Source organism: Oreochromis aureus, linkage group 2, assembly GCF_013358895.1.
Source record: "Oreochromis aureus strain Israel breed Guangdong linkage group 2, ZZ_aureus, whole genome shotgun sequence".
In the NCBI taxonomy this organism is placed as follows: domain Eukaryota; kingdom Metazoa; phylum Chordata; class Actinopteri; order Cichliformes; family Cichlidae; genus Oreochromis; species Oreochromis aureus.
Window position 1 is genome coordinate 18844568 of NC_052943.1, and position 19953 is coordinate 18864520.

Consider the following 19953-nt stretch of genomic DNA (forward strand, 5'->3'; position numbering starts at 1 on the left):
GCAGCAACAGTGCAGTTACGACTTCAATGTGCACCACTGCCTCCTCAAAATATTAAATTATTTACCTATTGTTCAATTTACTCTATTTATTTATTTTATTTCAATTAAAAAAAAATGTTTTTATAGCCAATTTAGTTTTATAAATGTGCACTAGCTTTACTATTTCCCCATCTACCAGATTAGGTGTGAAATTAATCACGTGGTTGCGGGGATGTTTTCGTATTTGGGTGAATCATAAGACCATCACCTGCCTCGTGGTGTCACCTGACTTTTCATGTTTTTCACCTGAGTTTTGCGTTAAACCCCGGCGCTTCCTGGTTTCCAGTAACGTCATTGGACGGTAACAGACGCATTTTAATTCAATTGGTCCAGCTTTGTGTCACTCATCCAGGGGAGGCGGGCTGGCTGGCTTTGGCACGAGGAAATGAATAGTGAAACAACTACAGTCGTTTGTTGCCGGTCACTGCACAACTATTGTCGAGCTGAAAATCAAAAATGAGCAGAGCTGCCTGTCTTCTCGTAATTATCAGCTTAATGAGTCCTGCCGCTGAGGCGCTGGACAATGGGCTGGCGCTGAAACCCACCATGGGCTGGCTGCACTGGGAGAGGTTCATGTGTAACATCGACTGTGACACGGACCCAAATAACTGCATCAGGTAAGAAGGTGATCCGGTTATCCTGACGTGTATGTACGTTAAATCAAAGCACAAGCCTACATACTCTCTTAAAACTGAACATATCACTTAAATACATTTAAAAACCTCACGTAAAAGAATTCACCATTGATTACAGGAAGTGGCATTTGCATTTACCCAGGTAATCAGGTATTATAAAAGAGGAAAGAAAATGCATGTGGCAGCTAGTAAGCACGCCTTCACCATTTATTATATGTTTAATCTGCCTTGAAAGTTTGGTATTAATAGAAGTACAGAGGAACTCGTTATGAAAGGCTGTCATAAGAATAAGAGCAGGATCACGTGATTGAAATAGTCGTTGACAGCTGATTAAGTTCGCCTTTCTTTGTTCTCTGGATTCAGGCATTGGGGGACGTTGATGTGTGAGATATTGGTGTCAGCAAGTACTGTGTATTGTGGAAGCAAAATTTGCAAAAGCTGTAACATAAAAGTCAGTTATTGTTAAAGTCTAGTGGAGAAATACGTAAGGTCCAGATTGGTTGGGGGAAAATGATGCACATACAAAACAAGGCTTTAAAAATGAGGAAAAACTCATTTTACTCATTATTTTGCAATCAAAATCATGCAAAGCTGCTCTAGAGGAGCTGGAAGTGATCACAGTAGGTCTGTTTTAGGCCCGGGTGTACTTGATGGTGCAGGGTAAAAGTGGGCGGATCAAGCCAATATCGATACCTACACTGATATTGGTACTGGATCAGTACTAGTGACACACTGCTCTCCCCTACATAAGATGCTGTTATAGGTGAAAAACATTAGTATTGTTTTTGGTATCTGTAATATTGGCCTTGTATTTACTTGGTATGGGATTGATACCAAAATTTGCAGTTTCGCACAACACTACCACAGAGTTCATTCAGGGTTTTCTCATAATGATGATATGTTAAGTCATAATTACAGGTTAACATATCTAACATATATATTTTCTTGAATTAAAGATAACGTAAACATGGTTTTGTTTCTGTTTTATTTTCAACCTCACTAATACGTCCATTTTTGTGCCTGGCATATTTTTCCTCACAAAACGCAATGTTATTCACCTCTGAGCAAACCTTTTGTTCACTGTTATAATATCTCCTTCATCTCTAAATATTGGTGTGTGCCATATTTCCACTACACATTACATTGTACACTGGCTTCTAACTGCTACTATCAGCCCCGCCTGTCTCCTCCTGTTGCCTTGGCAGTGAGCGTCTGTACATGCAGATGGCAGATGTGATGGTGAAGGAGGGCTGGAAAGAGGCCGGTTACGAGTACGTCTGCATCGATGACTGTTGGCCCTCCCACCAGCGTGATGCCCAGGGCCGCCTGCAGGCAGACCCCAAACGATTCCCAGGAGGCATCAAGAAACTGGCCGACTATGTGAGTATTAGTTATGAAAGAGGAATGAAAAGTCTAGATGTGAATATAGTATTAATGCCATAATTCCTCTATGGACATCAAACAGAAAGAGCTTCAGAGAGACTCGGTGAAAGTGAGAAATACTTTACTAGCTGGGAGAAGCAAAATGAGACTATGTGAGAGGATATGACTGCGTTTATTGTAGCTTCCAGCTTTGGGGCAGCAGTTTGAATAATATACACAGTTCAAAGAATGATAAACCCATTTTATGTTCAACATGCCGCTGTGATTTTATGTTATGCAGTATTATTATGTCAGTACAACGTGTCTAAAATTTCAAATGTTAAAAAGTTCTTGAAGCCCTGGTTGAATATCTCTAGAAATAACTGATTACATATTCATTATATACCCATTCAAGCTGACCTGCAGGTATTTACATAATGAATAGGAAAGGACCAGATGTGGAATCGGTTGTCAAATTACCTACCAGTATAGCACCTGGAGCCAGGGAAGATCTGCAAGCACATATTGTTTTGGGTAGGAAAGTGCTGCCGTTGGCCCTCTTCGCAGGAGTCTAACAATAGAAAGGAGCTGGAATCCATGATGCCAGGCGGATTTCGATGTATAAGGCTTCACGTATAAAGATGGCTAAAATATAATGTTCAGCAGGAAAGGAATATGTTTAGGCCCACTAAGGCAGACTTGAGTTCTGTATTAAAAGAATCAAGTTTAGAGCTGTGCAACATTGCCACCTACTGGAAGAAATATATTGCCTGCTCAGAAAGTTTATGCTTGTAAGCAGAATCAGTGGTTTGTTTGTGGGGGGGGGGGTTTCAGTAAAGTAGCCCCTTGGGATGATTTGTTTACTTTTTGGGGGGTTTCATCTTTTTTAGCAATTTTCCTGTGCAGCTGTGGCTCAGGAGATAGAGCAGGTCATCTACCAATAGGACAGACAGTGGTTCGATCCCTGGCTACTCCAGTCTGTATGTCTAAGTATCCTTAGGCAAAATGCTGAACCCCAAGTTGCCCCTGATGCCTTCATCGGCAGTGGGAGTGTATGAAATAGTCGTGTGACTGGTTGAATAAGTGTCAGTCCATTTACTATTTACCCCTTAAAGGGATATGGTACATGCTTTTTCCAGCATGCACAGTGGCATGGTTGCTCAGATGGGCTCGAACACCCAACTGACCTTGAATTGGACAAGTGAAAGAAAATGGATGTCATTCACTGAGATGAATCAACAAATCTTTAATATTTTTTTTATGCTTTTAGATTCACTCTAAGGGCCTGAAGCTGGGTATCTACGCAGATGTGGGGGACAAAACCTGTGCTGGATATCCTGGGAGCCTGGGTTACTACGAGAAAGATGCTCAGACTTTTGCTGACTGGGATGTTGATCTGCTCAAATTTGATGGTTGCTTCATGAATCGGGCTTTGCTGGGAGAGGGTGGGTTTTTATTTAGGTTTATTTCAGATTTATAAATACAGCTAAACATGCAGACATATATGAATGAATGAACGAACGAACGAACAAAAAACACCACAAAAACAAAGAAGAAAAAAAAACTCAGGTCTCTCCCATTTTGACCTCAGGACTGTCCACGCCATATTTGGCACAGATGTTTCTGTATACTTTGCTGGCCACTTGGTTATGGCGTTCCATGCCTGCTGTTATGTGCTGGATTGGGGCATCTTTACGCAGCCACTTCGCCTGGTGCGGTAACCATCAAACCATCAACCTCTCTGTGTGTGGAGTATTGCTTAGTTAGTCTCGGTAATGGTGGCAGTAGGTATCGTCTATAGTGCTGCATTCACATCAGTAGATCTTCTGAGGGTACTTCACATAGTCTTGGTAACTGGCTACAATCTTCTTCTCGGGTGAGGGTGATGATATCTCCCCCCCTGACCTGGCGTCCTGGCTCCCCCTTGCCGTAGCATGTGTGTTGTACCTCGTCAATCTCTAGCTGTGAGAGCAGCCTCTTCTTCCGAAGACGGCTAGTTGTTTCATGTAACCTAGGACCCTTTCTGGATACATACGCTCCATGCAGGAATCGAACTTGCGACTCCAACTCTAAAGGCGTGTAGTCTTATCACTACGCTATCCAGCTGCTTACAAAAATATATATCAAATATAAAGTATATATAAAAATATACACGCACACAAACATGTACTCTCCATCTATACGGGAGGTCAAATTTCTTTCCTAAACATTATTTTATTTACCAGTTAAGGTGTTTAAAGGGTTAACTACTAAATATTTTCTCTGTTTAAGGCTACATAAACATGTCAAAAGCACTGAACAACACTGGACGGCCTATCCTGTACTCTTGTGAGTGGCCGTTGTACGAGTGGCCTTTAAAACAGGTGAGAACTTGTTTTATGGTTAACTTGTTTTTTTTAGAAGATGCTGCAAAAATAATGGAGTATACTCAAAATAAAGAGCATTTCTGTGCTTCCAGCCTAACTACACAGCTATCCGTGAGACTTGTAATCACTGGCGCAACTTTGATGACGTGTTCGACTCGTGGAGCTCCATCAAATCCATCTTGGACTGGACTGCTGCTCATCAGGACATCATCGTCCCTGCAGCTGGACCTGGAGGCTGGAATGACCCCGATATGGTACTTTGTTCTACTGAAGGCCTTGGACATAAGTGGTTTTACTATCATGAACGTGGTTCTTTTTATCTAATGCTAATCAAAATTCCCCAAGATGTTGATTAATCTAAATCTCCTCATACTTACCATTGTATTTAGACATTTTTTAGTAGGTTGTGGACACACTGTAGCATCATCACTAAGCCTGATTTGCTTATGAATTTACATATTGAATTACTTTACTTCTCTAGCTTGTAATTGGGAACTTTGGTCTGAGTCACGACCAGCAAGAGTCTCAGATGGCGTTATGGGCCATCATGGCATCTCCTCTACTCATGTCCAATGATCTCAGAGACATTTGTCCTCGCTCCAAGGAGCTCCTGCAGAACAAACGCATTATAGACATCAGCCAAGATTCAATGGGCAAGCAGGGATATCGCACTGCCAAGGTGGGTGTGTGACTCAGTATGATCTCCTTCTGCAATGGCAGCTCAGAGTATTTATGGTAGCCTGTAGTCGCTGTTTAGAAATGGTTTGTGATCAGCCTGACAGGCTCTTTATAGCATTCATTACAAATGATCAGTGTGGGTAATGGCAGATGAAGGTATAAACCAGTAAGACTTCCCTTTTTCTACAGGGGAACGATTTTGAAGTGTGGGAGAGGCCGCTGTCGAAGAACCGCCTGGCTATTGCTGTGCTGAACAAACTGGAGACAGGCGGTCCTCGAGGGTTCAACATTGGGGCTGCCCCCGGTTGGAAAATCTGTGGCTCACAGTGCAACGTCACACAGATCCTGCCTCAGTACAAGGAGATGGGAGTTCAGACTCAGCAGAGCAAAATAATTGTATCTGTCAACCCTTCAGGCACAGCTCTGTTGACTGTCACTCCCATCAGCAGCGATTTCAGAAGGCTTCACAAGCTGAACTGGCAGGGTACATTTGTCAGACGAAAGCACACCATTTTGTAGTCCTCAGGTGGTTAAACGCACTCGAGACGTGTACAATATCTAAATTGTCTGGGAAAAAATTGAAGCTGAATAACTTTTAGGTGTTTATCTTGTGTAAATCTTAGTGAATTAAAATGGTAGCTTAAAGCAGCCTGGAAATGGATTACACTTCATTGGTCCCATTTATATCCAATAAATTAGACACTTGCTGTTAACTGTCTAGACTACTGAAAGGTTAAATTACCATAAGAGACAAAGCTTGAATTTTTTGTACAAGGGAAAAAAGGATTAAACTCAAAAACTCAAAAGTATGTTTGGATCCATTTATTGAAAATAGTGACAACTTCATCCATAAGACTGGACCACAGTTTAGAACTGGATGACCTGGCCCTGTAAGAAAACAGAGGGAAAACATTTGTGAGAATGTGCAACTTATGTTTGGATTAATTTACATTGGTGATTGCCATGAATTTATAATTAAATTCTGACTTTTGTACTGTAGTTGATTAAGACTAAATAAAACCCAGTGTCTTCACATTCATCAGCTTTACCAGCCTGTTGTAAAGTATTGCCACATATGCAGACAGAGTGGATATGACTTAACCTTTGTTCTGTTGATGAGGAAGACAGTAAGCAGCTATTAAATAGAGTAAATGTAAAGTCTGATTAATGAGGTAACCCAACAGATGAATACTGAGTCATGGGGACACAGGAGCCAAAGCACCTTGAGGAAACTGTTGTTGCGATTTGAAACTGAAATAAAAGGTAGCCAATCATGAATTTGAGAATCATGTATTAGAGCTTGTATTGAAGGAAGAAAAAATAATTGATGTTTAAGAAAAAATAAAGAAAAAGAGAAGCTCAACAGCAAACCTTGTAAAAATAAATAAATAAACTATAAGTGTATTGACAGTATATATAATGAGATCAACTCATGCATCGTATTTTAACCACCACAATAAATCAACACCCAACCCAGAGTCACCATCTCATCAAAACAAATACAATTTACCACTAACCACAAAAAAACAACAACAAAAAGAAAAACAATCTGTCACTGAAAGCAAAATATGCTCCAGTTAAAATCCACAATGGGCTGCATATTTATCAAGTCCAGCAAACAAACATTTCCTAATGCGATTGTGGTGCTATAACGTGTGAAATGCACGCAGACGCATTTACTCATGTGGCCATGCCTCTTTCACAACTCAATTTCAAAAGCCGTTTCTCACTAATTACATCGGAAAAGGGTGGGCAGAATCGAGTCGGGACACGGTCAGAGGTGGCCCTTTCCCTCGTCTAACACACAGAGCATGTGTCAGACGCTTTCAAACTACTGGAAAGAACTGTTGGGGGTATTTTTCCACCTCTTGAAGAGTGTTGCCTAGGCAGAAGCTTCGACAAATATTCTAAAATCCATATTTTTATATGTACATCTGAAAAATTAAACAATTGCCAGAACGAATTATTTTAACAGGAAACGGGATGACTAGAGAGTGAATAGGCTCAAGATAATTGCATATCCGATCCAACTGCATCTGGCATTTGCATTCTCGTGCACCTTCTTTGGATATCTAGCAATATCCATCTTTAGCGTGCAAGGCTACAGTGCATGTGTAACAACAGCTTTATACAAACTATTTTTTCTGAACAGGAAATCCATGTTTAGGTGAAAAATCAGCTGATATGCAAATTGTGCATTTTTATCATGCTGTCACCGCGTTACTTCCGTAATTTATCATGATTAACACAACAGATGTCAATATGTCACATGAAAAACTAATAGTGGGTTATAAACATGAGGTTATTAAATTTTAAATGTGTAACACAAGATAATTACCTACAAATATGAGAAGTCAGAATATTTTGATAACAGATTTCTGTGGGATGATTCTGACACCAAACTGTAGCTTTAGCAGAGATTAAACCCACTCTGAAAAGTACTACTGAAATAAAGTTAATATAAAGAATATGTTGTAAAGAATAGTGAACTTTAATCTTTACAATACCAGGGACATATGTGAGTCTTACCTTTCTCTTCTTGTCACCACCCAACTCGAAGTGCTTACATCTCTTGATGGCCAGCATTCTCTTGGATCTGCAGTTGGGCTCCACACACTCGAGCCTCAACACAATCTTCTTTGTAGTCTTAGCCTGTGTGACAGTATTTCAGTGAGTGTCATTTCCCCTCACATATCTCAACACAATCAATCCAACAGTACAATGCTGTGAGAAAGTATTGACCCTTTTCATAATCATTTTTTTCCTGTGAACTTGTCACACCTTAGCATTTTAACACTAGATAAAGATAATCTGAGTAGGGCTTGCTGTTGTGCTTTGGATCAGTCCTGCAGCATAACCCGAGGGCACTTACACATAAGGGCACAAACAGACGGCTGGACATTTTTTCTTTAGGATTTTCTGGCAAAGAGCAGAATTCATATTTCCATCAATTAAAGCAGCAAAACAGCCTCTGACCATCACACGTCTGCCACCATGTTCGATTGTTATGTATTTATCAAATGCTGTATGTTTTATGCCAGATGTAACATTATTTACATTTTCCAAAAATTTCAACTCTTTTCTCGGCAGTCCACAGAATATTTCTGTCTTGGAGTTAAGCAAGATGGTTTTTGGGGGGGACAAATGTGAAACCATTTGGTCAGTAATGGTTTGTACCTTTAAACTCTCCCATGGACACCATTTTTCCCAACTCTCTTCACACTGTTGAACCTTGAACTCTGATCTTAACTGAGGCAAGTGAGGCCTGAAGTTTTTTAGATGTTATTCTGGGATCTTTTGTGACCTCTGTGATGAGCCATAGATGTGCCCTTAAGAGTAATTTGGATAGGCTAGCCACTGCTGAGAAGGTTCGTTACTGTCCCCAAGTTTTCTCCATTTGTGGATCATGGCTCTCTCCACCTTTCCAAAGCCAAAGAAATGCATTGCAACCCTTTTCGCACTAATAACATCAATGTCTTGTTTGTCATCGTTTCTTGACTCCCTTAGATTGTGGCGTGATGTGCTGCTTTTTGATATTTTTAAAAACTTAAAACTTCTACAACACATTGAAGTAAGTGACTTCTTCATATCAACAGATATGGCAGTATTCACGCCTGGGAGAGGCTATTGAAATTTAACTCAACTACCCAAAAAATGTGGCTAATTACACTTAAATCATGATTTCACACAGGGCAAAGTAAAAACTGTGCTTTCTAATTACTTGGGTTATTTTTTTATAATATTAAAAATTAGTATGACGATGATCTCAAACTTTAAAGTGTGACAAAATTAGCAGAAAAATATAAATCTGGAAAAGGACGCACTTTTATTACAGCACTGAATGAGAAAGCGATGATTACCTTTTTTCGGAAAATCGGCTTAGATTGACCACCATACCCACTCTGCTTTCTGTCGTATCTTCTCTTACCTGAAAAACATTTAGAGTTTAGTCAACACATACTTGAACAATTAATAAAATAAAGCAAGGATGCACTGATGCATGGGTTCAAAACAAAAGATTGTAAAATGTCTGCAAATATGGGCCAATTTCACTTCTGTGACAGGAAAAAGATTGCAGATATATTAAGTGCTAAGACACTAATCTGATTGATTTATCAAAATATGTGACATTATATATATATTATATCTTTGCTTATATTAGTAGGTAGATGTAGTAAGCAGAATTTACGGAGTTATATATAAAATAAAGAAATGACCTGTTTTGCAAGAATCCCTATGACTCTTTGTCATATGGACACTTAACTGTACCCTGTGTTTTACACGTCATCAAGCCAGTCCTTTTTGGCTACCTAAAATATATTTATAGAGATGCTGTTAAATTTGGTGCAATTTGTTCTCCACTCTTGCTCAAATCTACTGAAAAATAAACTTGTAACTGCTTGTATTTTGTGACAGGAACGTTCTTTCTGGCTCATAGTGACTTGATATCACTTACAAAAGATGTGTTTGACAGATCACAGGTCAATATTTTATATATAGACACTTTTTTGGCGTTAGACACCAGTGCATCCCTTAAATACAGGACAAACATATTCACCCTGTACATAAAGAGAATCCTTCCCCTTCTTGTACTGGGTAACTTTGTGGGGCTGGTGCTTCTTGCACTTCTTGCAGAAGGTCCTGCGGGTTTTCGGGACGTTCACCTGCACAACACAGAGAATAACATTTGAGCAGACGTGCAGTATACACAAAATACCACAACGCGGACTAACTAGCCACGTCCAACAGGCCCAAGCCATAAAACTCACAACACTTATCAAAAATAAAGCGCACAGCTATAAAGAGTTTTGTTAAATCATTTTCGAAATTTACCTTAATACACAGAAGCACCGAGTTTATCATTTAAACTGTGGCCGGCAGTGTTGGGGCAAGCTAACACGTTAGCATCGCTATTTTAAAGAAAACAGCGTAAACAAGTGATGCTCCAACACTTTTTACAAAGCAAAACACTTTTTGACATAGCTGTTAATTGACTTTAATGTTTAGCTTGTTTTGTTTTTTCGCTTCTGACAGAAAGGCCGGTTGGAGTAGAAAAACCAAGTGACGTTTCTCCACCAAGATAGCATCCATCAATATCACAACGTTAAATACACCAAAGATGGCCAATACCGCCATCGTTACGCACATCGTGACATTATCAACATAACCGGGTGTATCAAATACAGAAATTGTACTTTAATCGGCAGGATTGAATTAGATTTGTTTTAGGTGTAATGGTAGCATACCATGGCTGCAACCCGATGCAGAGGGAAAGAGGAAGAAGGAGGCCGGAAGCAGTTCTTAAAGTCGCCCCTTCAATAGACCTCAGCCGTAGAGAGGTCTGCCCCCTAGCGGCCGGAGATGCAAAGAAGCCAAAACCATAAAAAGACTGCAAACACCCCAAGTTTTAAGGAGAGTGACAGCCATGGAGTCCACAGCATAAACCTGACAAATCTCAGTGCCTCAGTAATATACTAAAACACAAGCTATACGTTTTACTCACAGTGAGTAGGCTTTAATTCCTGCAGAAGTTATCATTTTGAAATATCTTTTAACAACGTAATAAGCAGGTGAGAAACTAAGAAATCCCCTCAGGTTACAGTGTAACTATATGTAACAACCAAATATGGCCTCACATTAATGTTTAGCCCGCTTCCACTTATCAAGAAAACTGTCCAGAAGGCTGATATGAAAATTAGCAGCAAGAAAAAGGGGAAGTAAGCCCTGTCGATTCCTCTCTGTGGGTGTGTTTTAAGCTTCTTGCATCACAGACCAACACACATTTTATGGAAAGCCAGCTACTGAGGCAAAGGTCCATGCCACTCTTCAAGCCTCAGCATCTGCAGTTGTCTGATGTGTGTCATTTTTCGACATCTGGGTAAGCAGCACTTGTTTCTAAAGGAGGTATTTTTAGTCGCACTTTGTTCACAGAACTATAAATGAGAGAAGCAACCTTTGAGTACACTTCATCTGAAAGGCCGAGGCCAAAAGTAGCATAGATTAGTGCAAGTACTCAACTGAAACCCAATGTAATTTCGTTTGTATGCAAATCCTGTGAAATAACCAATGAAATTATGAGTCCACAAGTGACATTTTCAGCTTAAAGTCTAAAGATTTATAAAGTTTTGAATGTTTTCTGGACATAAATGTACTGTTGTGCGCTGACAGAGTGCTGATAATCCTTTATGTGCATACACTGACATTATTTATCAAAGTGCTTTCTTTGTAGCAGAAAAGTGGTTCAATGTATAGCAAATCACTATCACTAATCAGGTTGTACTTTCACACAGTTACTGACTCTTCATGGCAGATACCTTGGATTGAACTGTCATAGATTGTATTATCATTTTTAATACTTACATGTGCATCATGGGAAATTCTCGTATTCTGACAAATAGTTCTCACAAGTTACCACAATGTTAAACTTATGTGGTATTTTAATATGCCTGAGTATTCTTTGCGGTTAGAATCAGTCTTGTGACATTACTCACTTTTTTTTCTTTCTTTGTTACGTATGCTCACACAGAGACACACACAAACACACATACACAAGTACGCATTTTATTGCACATAGCACTTATCTACCAGGAAACATCAGGAAACACAGCATCTTTACAGGTTCCTGTTAACATTAGTCTTTCATGATAAGGTTGTGTCTGCTGTGTCATTCACATCAGACATCACGCAGTCAAAACTTGTGCACTTTAGAATAAAAAAACAATAATGCCAATAATGATAATTTATAATGATTTATTTGCTACTTAATTGCCTTTCACACAGAGGGTGTAGCGACACATTTGGCCTGTTTTAGATTATACAGTCCAGGTCACACACAGAAGAATAAATTACAAATGGAACCTGCAAAAACTGGTAGATTACATGCTTTTCAAATGTCCAAATCATGCACAGCAACATTTAAAAAAGAGATACTGTCAGGTAAGAAGAGGTGCAGGCCACAGGGTTTCTTCTCTCTTCATATTGCAACGCAATACTGATGCAACTTCCCTATGACTTTGTCTGTGTCAGCCACCATGAGTCAACTCCCAGCAGAAAAGGCAAAAAAAAAAAAAAAAAATCTCTGAGTAGCCATGATGCATTAGTAGCTGCACAGTTCAGTCAAAAGGCTTCACTTATTTAGAGGCACATATCACGGTTTTGGGCGTGCGCCCTCAGAGTTTATTGACCTTCACTCGAGTTAGTGATGTGAGAAAACGGGTCGTGTTAAATGAGGAATGAGTAAACAATGTTTCACAGAATAGGGAACACCTCTGTCTGCTCATGAAGGCACAAACAACACCAGCAGGTAGTGTCACTCGAGTGTGAAGAAATGTCAGACTTCGTTAGCAGAGAGCAACAGAAGCTTCTCGTAGTGCTACAGTTACAGTTGAGATGATAGAAGGAAGTTCTCTCTCTCTCTCTCTCTCTCTCTCACTAAGCTGAAAATAGGCTGAGTTGAAGTGCGCACACATCTGACAGAAACTGACACACAGTGAGCGTTCGGCCGTGTAACGAGGGTGAGTCTGAGAATTTGATAGTTCACATTTGAGCAGTAACCGGTAACAAATAACTTCCCTGCATTGGTGCACTTTTGTTGCACTTTTAGAACAATGTGGTGATGGGAATGCCTCGGCTTTTCTTCTGGTCATTTGGTGAGATTTTAGTTTTAGTTCTGCATTGGTCAGAACCAAAGAAGACTTTGCTTCCCAACCTATCATCAACATCAATATCTTTCAGCTTTGTTTCCATCAGTTGTCGTGATTTTCTGCGTGTAACGTCACTGCAATACTATTTATGCTGAATTAAGTTTCAGCTAGCTTTATTTCCCCTAAAATATCAGGCTGTTAATGTTGCTATGTTACTAATTTCCACAAAGAGAAATTATTGTATGCTCCCCTTCACTCAGATTCTATCAATGTGTCTTGTTTTGGAGGTGCAAGTTTCATTTCAGCGCTGGTGGTTAGGAGGTGCTGCAAACAAGACACACTACACTGCCATAAAGCAAAAAGAGAGCCTTTTTCATTTGCCTACTTATCTTATGTGCGTGGTAAAATGTATAAATGTGCCCGAGGGGAAGGAAGCCTTCTGATAGTAAGAGTGATATATTACATGATATGTTTGCCAGCAAACAAATTTTATTTAGAAGTAAAATGGATCATGTCTAGACTGTATAGTTATATAAAATGAAAGAACTATACTACTGTATTGAGCCAGGTTTCTGGATCAACAAATCAGGCACTTGATATTCATTCCAAAGGCAAAGACGAGTTAAATACTGTATCCAGATGACCAGGATGTAACAGCTAAGAGAAACAGATGTGCCACAGAGGCAAATGTTGGAAACCGAGGATGTTGCTGTCAGGAAAAGCAGGGCTTATGCAAACTACACCTAATCACACAATGATATGCGCTAACACTGCATGCCTGTTCATCTCTTTCCAGATCTCCACTCTCACCTGTTGTAGTGGCACTGCTCCAACTCTATGAACAGTGGGTAGGTATTACATTCTTTAAAACGCTTTTCAAAGGAAATGAAAACACTGAATAAGTGTAAAGTTCAGCAAAACATGAGGCTTTATTATAATGCTGAGCACAGTCACAATGGGTGAGCCAGTCACAGCTCTCAGCAGAATTACAGATGCTGTTGTAGTCGGGGTGAGAACATGCTGTTTAGTGGAGAAGCCCTGTGTTACGCCATGATTAGTCTTTTTAAACGTATCCATTTGTCATTTGTTCCAGTGTAGCTGAATCCTGATTGAATCATGTCAGACTCTATACTGGAACAAGTCTTCATTAAAAGATCTCAACAGAAGAAGAAGACCTCACCTTTAAACTACAAAGAGAGATTGTTTGTTCTCACAGCGGAAAAAATATTCTACTATGACTTTGACATAGACAAAGCGGTATGTATATAGAACTGAAGAAAGGTTTGTTTCATATTAATGTTGGCTGGCAACCTTGAGCCACTAAATAAACACTTGGGTCTTTATCTTGGACTTACCTGACTGTTTCCTCTTCTGTTAAGCAGAAGCGAAAAGGTCTGAAAGGGTCAGTTGACCTAGAGAAGATCAAGTGTGTAGAGACAGTCCAGCCAGAGCCCAATGCCCCACAAGAGCGCATGTATCCATTCCAGGTAGATATTTTTCAATCCAATTTTCATTACTGAAGTTATAAACAAGAGTCAAATGCAAATGCTTTGTACCTGATTAAACTTTATATAAAATATACACTTTGCTTGCTTTCACTGCTATCTCTTCTCTTGTTTAGCTTCGGGCCAGAACACATAACAGGAAGATTATATAAGAATAGAGCTGCAGAAAAAGAATAACAACAAACACTTTGTATTAAAAAAAAAACACGTACAAGCAGCACACAGCAGCATAAGTGAGGCTCTCCAGGGACTGTTCAGTGCTCCAATAGTTAACACTGTGAAAGTTAATTGTTAAGAAGTGAAACTTCCTCTCACACTCAGATGAGCTAGGGGCTTTTAGTGCCAGTGTTGCCATAAATAGTTAAAGTTCAAGCTAAACATGTCTTAATTAAAGAAAAAGCAAAGTAACACTTTGTGGGTTCATGTGTTGAATTTCTGTGAACGCATTTGAAGAGACTTTTGCCACACTTGCAGCCATCTATTCTGCAATACCAAACTTGAAAAAAATAAATAAAAAAATACTGAAAATTGCCGTCTTGCTCCGCTGTGGATTTTTCCATAGGTCATTTATGATGAAGGGCCACTGTATATATTTTCTAAGACTGAAGACACCCGGGCTGAGTGGATAAAGAAGCTCAAAGAATGTAAGCGTGCATGTATATTCTCTCACGCCGTCACGGTATCTCTTATCATCTTTTATGAACATGACCATATCTTGTGTATCTGAAAAACTCTGTGACCATATGCGTGTACAGTGGTGCGCTTCAACAGTGATCTGATGCAGAAGTACCATCCGTGCTTCTGGGTTGATGGGGTGTGGTTGTGCTGCCACCAGGAAGTTAAACAGGCCATGGGTTGCAAAGTGCTCGATAGTAAGAATGGTGAGAATTAGACTCCCCTTAGTTTAAAGTCTAAAATGATCAGGTCCTAAACTTTTGAATTAATATATCAAATAATGCCTTTACAGGAGTGACATCACAGCTATCTCGAAGGTCAACAAGGAAGCCGCTTCCTCCAACCCCAGGAGAGGTATAGACCTAGGACTGAGATGAACATTCACCAAGTACACACTGTTTTCTTCTATATGAAAAAAAGCAATCTTTTTTTTTTCCAGAAAAAGCCTACTCGTCCTTTACCTCCACAGCCTCCTGACCCACCAGCTTCCTCTGCAGGCATGACTGTTGTAGCTGAGTACAATTACACACCCATGACACCACAAGACCTGGAGCTAAGGAAGGATGAGGAGTACACCATCCTGGAAAAGTCCGATGCAAACTGGTGGAGAGCTCGAGACAAATATGGGTAAGCTGACTGGAGGTGACCCAAAAATGTCTCATAAGAAGAGTGTGGCCGCACGTAGCCCATCACACAAATCATAAATCAAGCGCAATCAGTTTACCCTGGAAACTTACAATGGAAGCTAAAGTAAACCAACTGCAAGCGCTATAATGATAAAGACAGATAATCAGTGATGATTTTGAAGCACACAGATTAAAGATCATTCATATAAGAGAACGTTCAAAAAGTGGCTTCCGGCGCTACACGGCTCGTTAGTTCATAAATTTTGCATAACGAGTAGAAATGAACTTATATAATATATGATTCACTTGAATGATTTGTAAAAGTTAGAATCTGCTTGTGTTAACAAATATTTTAAGGTCCAGCAAAAGCTCACATTTTGCATGTGCCATCTGTTGATGTTCTTTTCTTTTCCAGGAAAGAGGGTTATATACCAAGCAATTATGTTGTAGAAGCTGAAGATGGGCTAGAAAGATTCGAGTGAGTATCAGTGTTATTGCTTTGCCCCTAAATAGGTGTATTAATGTCACATATAGTTATACATTTTATTCTTTTTAACCTAATTCATTCTTTGTTCCTTATCTGCACTCTAATTCATTTCTTATTGTTGGACTAATACAACAACATTCAGGAAGAATTAAAAATTGTTTATTTTTTTATTGACAGCTGGTATTGCAAGAATATGAACCGTAGTCAAGCAGAAAAACTGTTAAAGGCTGAGGTAAACCCATGACTGTCATTACCAATGTACTTAAAAATGTAGATGTGACATGTTGCTCCACTCAAAAATATGTTTCCGGACTGTATTTAAGTCAAAACTTATGAAATATGTTGTTGTAATCAGAACAAAGATGGAGGCTTCTTGGTACGGGACTCCAGCAAGGCTGGGAAATACACTGTGTCTCTGCTCACAAAGGGTGGCGGGTGAGTAAGCTTAGTGGTGTTAAACACTGCTACCATTTATATAGTGTATCCACTAGCTCCAGTCATGTGTGAACGCATGAAAAGAAGAACTGTTTGTAATGAAAGAGGAAACAGTGGCCCGCAGAGGGAGAGAGATGTAAATGACTTATGCAAAACTAGGACTAATGTGTCTGCGGTACTTTTTTTTAATTCCAAGACTGAGCTACCCTGTTCAGAACACTGAGGAGATTTTACCTAATTATGCATATATGATAAATGATTCCTGTTCGGTGGTTCCAGTGAAAACGTGCGGACTAAATCTACTCGTGTTACTCTTCTCTCTTCAGGGAAGCTGTTGGAAGCTGCCGACATTATAACATCTGCACCACCCCGCAGGGCCAGTATTACTTGGCAGAAAAGCATAATTTTAACACCATCGCAGAGCTCATCAACTATCACCAGCACAACGCAGCAGGTCAATATAACTGCCCGGGTCATATGGATACATAGTCTCAGCTTTAATACTGTGGTATTTGTTACACAATAAACTCATTTTCAAATTTGGTTACGGTAACAGGAAAAAGGAAATGAGTCATAAGCAAGTTTGAGTGGGGGTTAGGGGGGGCATTGGACATTTTGTGGGTTTAATTATTCTTTTTTATTATTAATCTCCACTTTATTTAACTTAAATTTACAGTTGCTTTTTAATGCGAAAACACTTTTTATTTTCCTTTTTTAACGTCTTCTGTAACCCTTTCACTCACATCTCAAAGCTCAATGAATTAGTTCGTCCTTACAATCCATACTCCAGTCATCCTATCAAAAATGACTATCTTAATAGGTAATGTGGCTTTGTTATCTCCCCCACTAGGCATGGTTAGCAGACTGAAACACATCGTATCTAACCGGGCACGGCCCCCATCCACAGCAGGCCTTGGTTATGGTAAGATTATGACAGCATTTGAACTGCAGATGAAATTTAATTACACCTGCTTTTTTGGATTATGAATGTATTCTTTTTTATCATAACAGCTTTCAGAGAGTGTATAAAAGCTAACATGTAAGATACTGATTGTTGTTTTAACAGTGTTTTGTGCTATTAGTATATTTGGCAAAGTTGTTACATTTTTGTGCATAGCATTAGATCAGAAGATTAAAAATGTTTTTCTGTCTGTGCACCCGATCACCTGGTTTTTAGTTTGATTAAAGAAAAACTTTTTCTAGTGTTTATGGTAACCAAGAGTGGTATCTCATTCATCTCTCAGCAGCAGCGCTATAAAGATATATACAACGTGTCAAGCAGTTATTTTAATGAGGTTGTTGCATGCTAAAAGAGCACAATCTCTCTTGTTTGACATAGGTGTGTGGGAGATTGACCCACGCTACCTCACCTTCATCAAGGAGTTGGGATCTGGACAATTTGGAGTGGTGAAGTATGGGAAGTGGCAGGGACAGCATGATGTGGCCATTAAAATGATTAAAGAGGGCTCCATGTCAGAAGATGATTTCATAGAAGAAGCAAAAATCATGATGTAAGCACAACTAAATGATAATAGCTGAATATCTAACTCACTATAAGATGAGTCTGTTTGTGCACAAGACTCATAAAACTGATCTGTCATATTGGGAATGGTAGTTCCTATAATGTCTTTGAGGAAACCCAGCTCACAGTGCTTAAGTTCCTTCTTCTTTTTGCTCAAACAAGGAAGCTTCGCCATGAGAACCTGGTCCAGCTCTACGGCGTGTGCACCAAACAAAGGCCTATTTATATAGTGACTGAGTACCTTGCAAACGGCTGCCTCCTCACATACCTCAAGGAGGGCCTGAAGCAGCACCCAACAAGCATCCAGCTGCTAGAGATGTGTAAAGATGTCGCTGAGGGCATGGCCTACCTCGAGGCACACCAGTACATCCACAGAGACCTGGTGAGAGACAATGATCCACTGTGTCAAAGCTTAAAAAAGAAAAATCCCACTGCTTTCCTGTTTGCTATCCAAAGATAACGCTGAAGGTTTAATGATTATTCCTGAACCAAAGGTGTTGTTTGTTTTATCTCCAGGCTGCCAGGAACTGTTTAGTAGATGGAAATGGCACTGTCAAAGTGACTGACTTTGGGCTATCAAGGTAAAACACTTTACATAAGTTGCAAAAAGAACAAGACATGCTGGTACATCATCAGCATAATATTAAAATCCTCTTCCTCCAAACCTTCCAGGTATGTTTTAGATGATGAATACACAAGCTCGGTTGGCTCAAAGTTCCCTGTCCGCTGGTCGCCACCCGAAGTCCTTCTTTACTGCAAATTCAGCAGTAAGTCTGACATCTGGGCATATGGTAAGTAATACATACTGTATATATTTTTATTGTTTTATTGATGTACTTCAGAGTGAGTGGACACAGAAACTTCAGTATTAAAAAAAAATAAAGGTGCAAATGACTTAATAGGTTAATTCATTACTCTACTGTATAAAAAACAGTTTTGGTGAATACATAGGGAAAATAAATGTGCTAACAAAATTATTCTTTAAAATTTTAATTAAATAGTTAAATGGAAAACTAAATACATACATCGGGAATTTATATTACAATTAATGCATTAATACCTTCATTTAAAAAAAAATATTTTTATGCATGTAATGTTTTATTGTTTTGTTGATATCTATTTTTAACCTCTATATTTTATTTTGGGAGTTTGGTCCCTCCATATTTTGTTTTGTCTGCTCAAATTGCATAAAAGCATAAAGATTTTAAATTCTAACCATTTATATAATCCATTAGGGGTTTTAATGTGGGAGGTGTACACTCTGGGACGGCTTCCTTATGAGCGCCTCAACAACACGGAAATAGTGGACCAAGTGTCCCGGGGCCTGCGCCTCTTTCGCCCCCAGTTGGCCAACGAAAGAGTTTACAGCATTATGTCAAGCTGCTGGCTTGATGTAAGTGAATTTTCATATTTTATTGCGACTCTCGGTTGAGTTGACATTGAATATTGGCCCTAATCTTAGAGTTTTCCTTTGCTTTTTCTTTCAGAAAGCAGAGGAGAGACCCAACTTTCAGGAGCTGGCGCTGACTGTTCAGGATCTGCTGTATGAACTCCAGTAGGACTCCGAATAATGTATCAGCACAAAACATCGACAGTTCACTCAGAAGCCCACAGAGTCGTATCTTCAGATGCCCCTGGAAAGATAACACAATCAGTGAAAGTAACAGCACAGCGAAGTCCTCTGAAATGTGAATATGTGTACTGTGAATATCACTGTTGCTCACTGATTATACTATCCTTTCCAATCCATAAGTACATTCCTATAGAGTAGCATTTCAATTGTGTACATTTTATTAAAGAGCACTGGATTGAGTTTGTATGTATTTAGTGAATTTTGTGAAATATTTGTTGAATGTGTAAACATCTTTGCATGTCTAAACAAGCTTTGTACGCGCATATGTATTGCACAAATAAAAGCCAAGTATACCAGGCTTTGAAATGTTTGAAACATCATCATGTGGAATGAAAATTAAAAATGAA

General features: G+C 39.4%; 3 protein-coding genes across 6 annotated transcripts; 2 read left to right on the plus strand and 1 right to left on the minus strand.

Moving 5' to 3' along the window:
* The first annotated feature begins 380 nt into the window (after window positions 1-380).
* On the plus strand, window positions 381-5886 carry gla (galactosidase, alpha). Its single transcript, XM_031740775.2, has 7 exons — window positions 381-656; window positions 1880-2054; window positions 3307-3481; window positions 4308-4399; window positions 4495-4656; window positions 4884-5081; window positions 5270-5886. Exons 1-7 carry the CDS (start codon window positions 496-498, stop codon window positions 5597-5599), a joined length of 1293 nt encoding a protein of 430 aa, XP_031596635.2. The 5' UTR covers window positions 381-495; the 3' UTR covers window positions 5600-5886.
* Window position 5887: 1 nt separating this feature from the next.
* rpl36a (ribosomal protein L36A) lies at window positions 5888-10431 on the minus strand. Its single transcript, XM_031740776.2, has 5 exons — window positions 10327-10431; window positions 9639-9744; window positions 8941-9008; window positions 7610-7732; window positions 5888-5968 (listed from the first exon to the last, which is right to left on the minus strand). The coding sequence occupies exons 1-5, from the start codon at window positions 10327-10329 to the stop codon at window positions 5948-5950; spliced, it is 321 nt and encodes a 106-aa protein (XP_031596636.1). The 5' UTR covers window positions 10330-10431; the 3' UTR covers window positions 5888-5947.
* A 397-nt stretch (window positions 10432-10828) lies between these two features.
* Window positions 10829-19904, plus strand: btk (Bruton agammaglobulinemia tyrosine kinase). Of its 4 annotated transcripts, none has more exons than XM_039620298.1 (20): window positions 10829-10958; window positions 12517-12594; window positions 13520-13571; window positions 13817-13980; window positions 14106-14210; window positions 14791-14872; window positions 14984-15109; window positions 15196-15257; window positions 15343-15530; window positions 15945-16007; window positions 16194-16248; window positions 16372-16451; window positions 16778-16905; window positions 17302-17373; window positions 17791-17962; window positions 18136-18355; window positions 18490-18554; window positions 18646-18764; window positions 19209-19366; window positions 19461-19904. In XM_039620298.1, exons 4-20 carry the CDS (start codon window positions 13840-13842, stop codon window positions 19530-19532), a joined length of 1908 nt encoding a protein of 635 aa, XP_039476232.1. In that variant the 5' UTR covers window positions 10829-10958; window positions 12517-12594; window positions 13520-13571; window positions 13817-13839; the 3' UTR covers window positions 19533-19904. The 4 variants fall into 4 exon arrangements, with proteins under 4 accessions (XP_039476232.1, XP_031596648.1, XP_031596646.1 ...); XM_031740788.2 differs by having other exon boundaries at window positions 13822-13980; XM_031740786.2 differs by lacking the exon at window positions 12517-12594 and having other exon boundaries at window positions 10850-10958.
* Window positions 19905-19953: the final 49 nt, after the last annotated feature.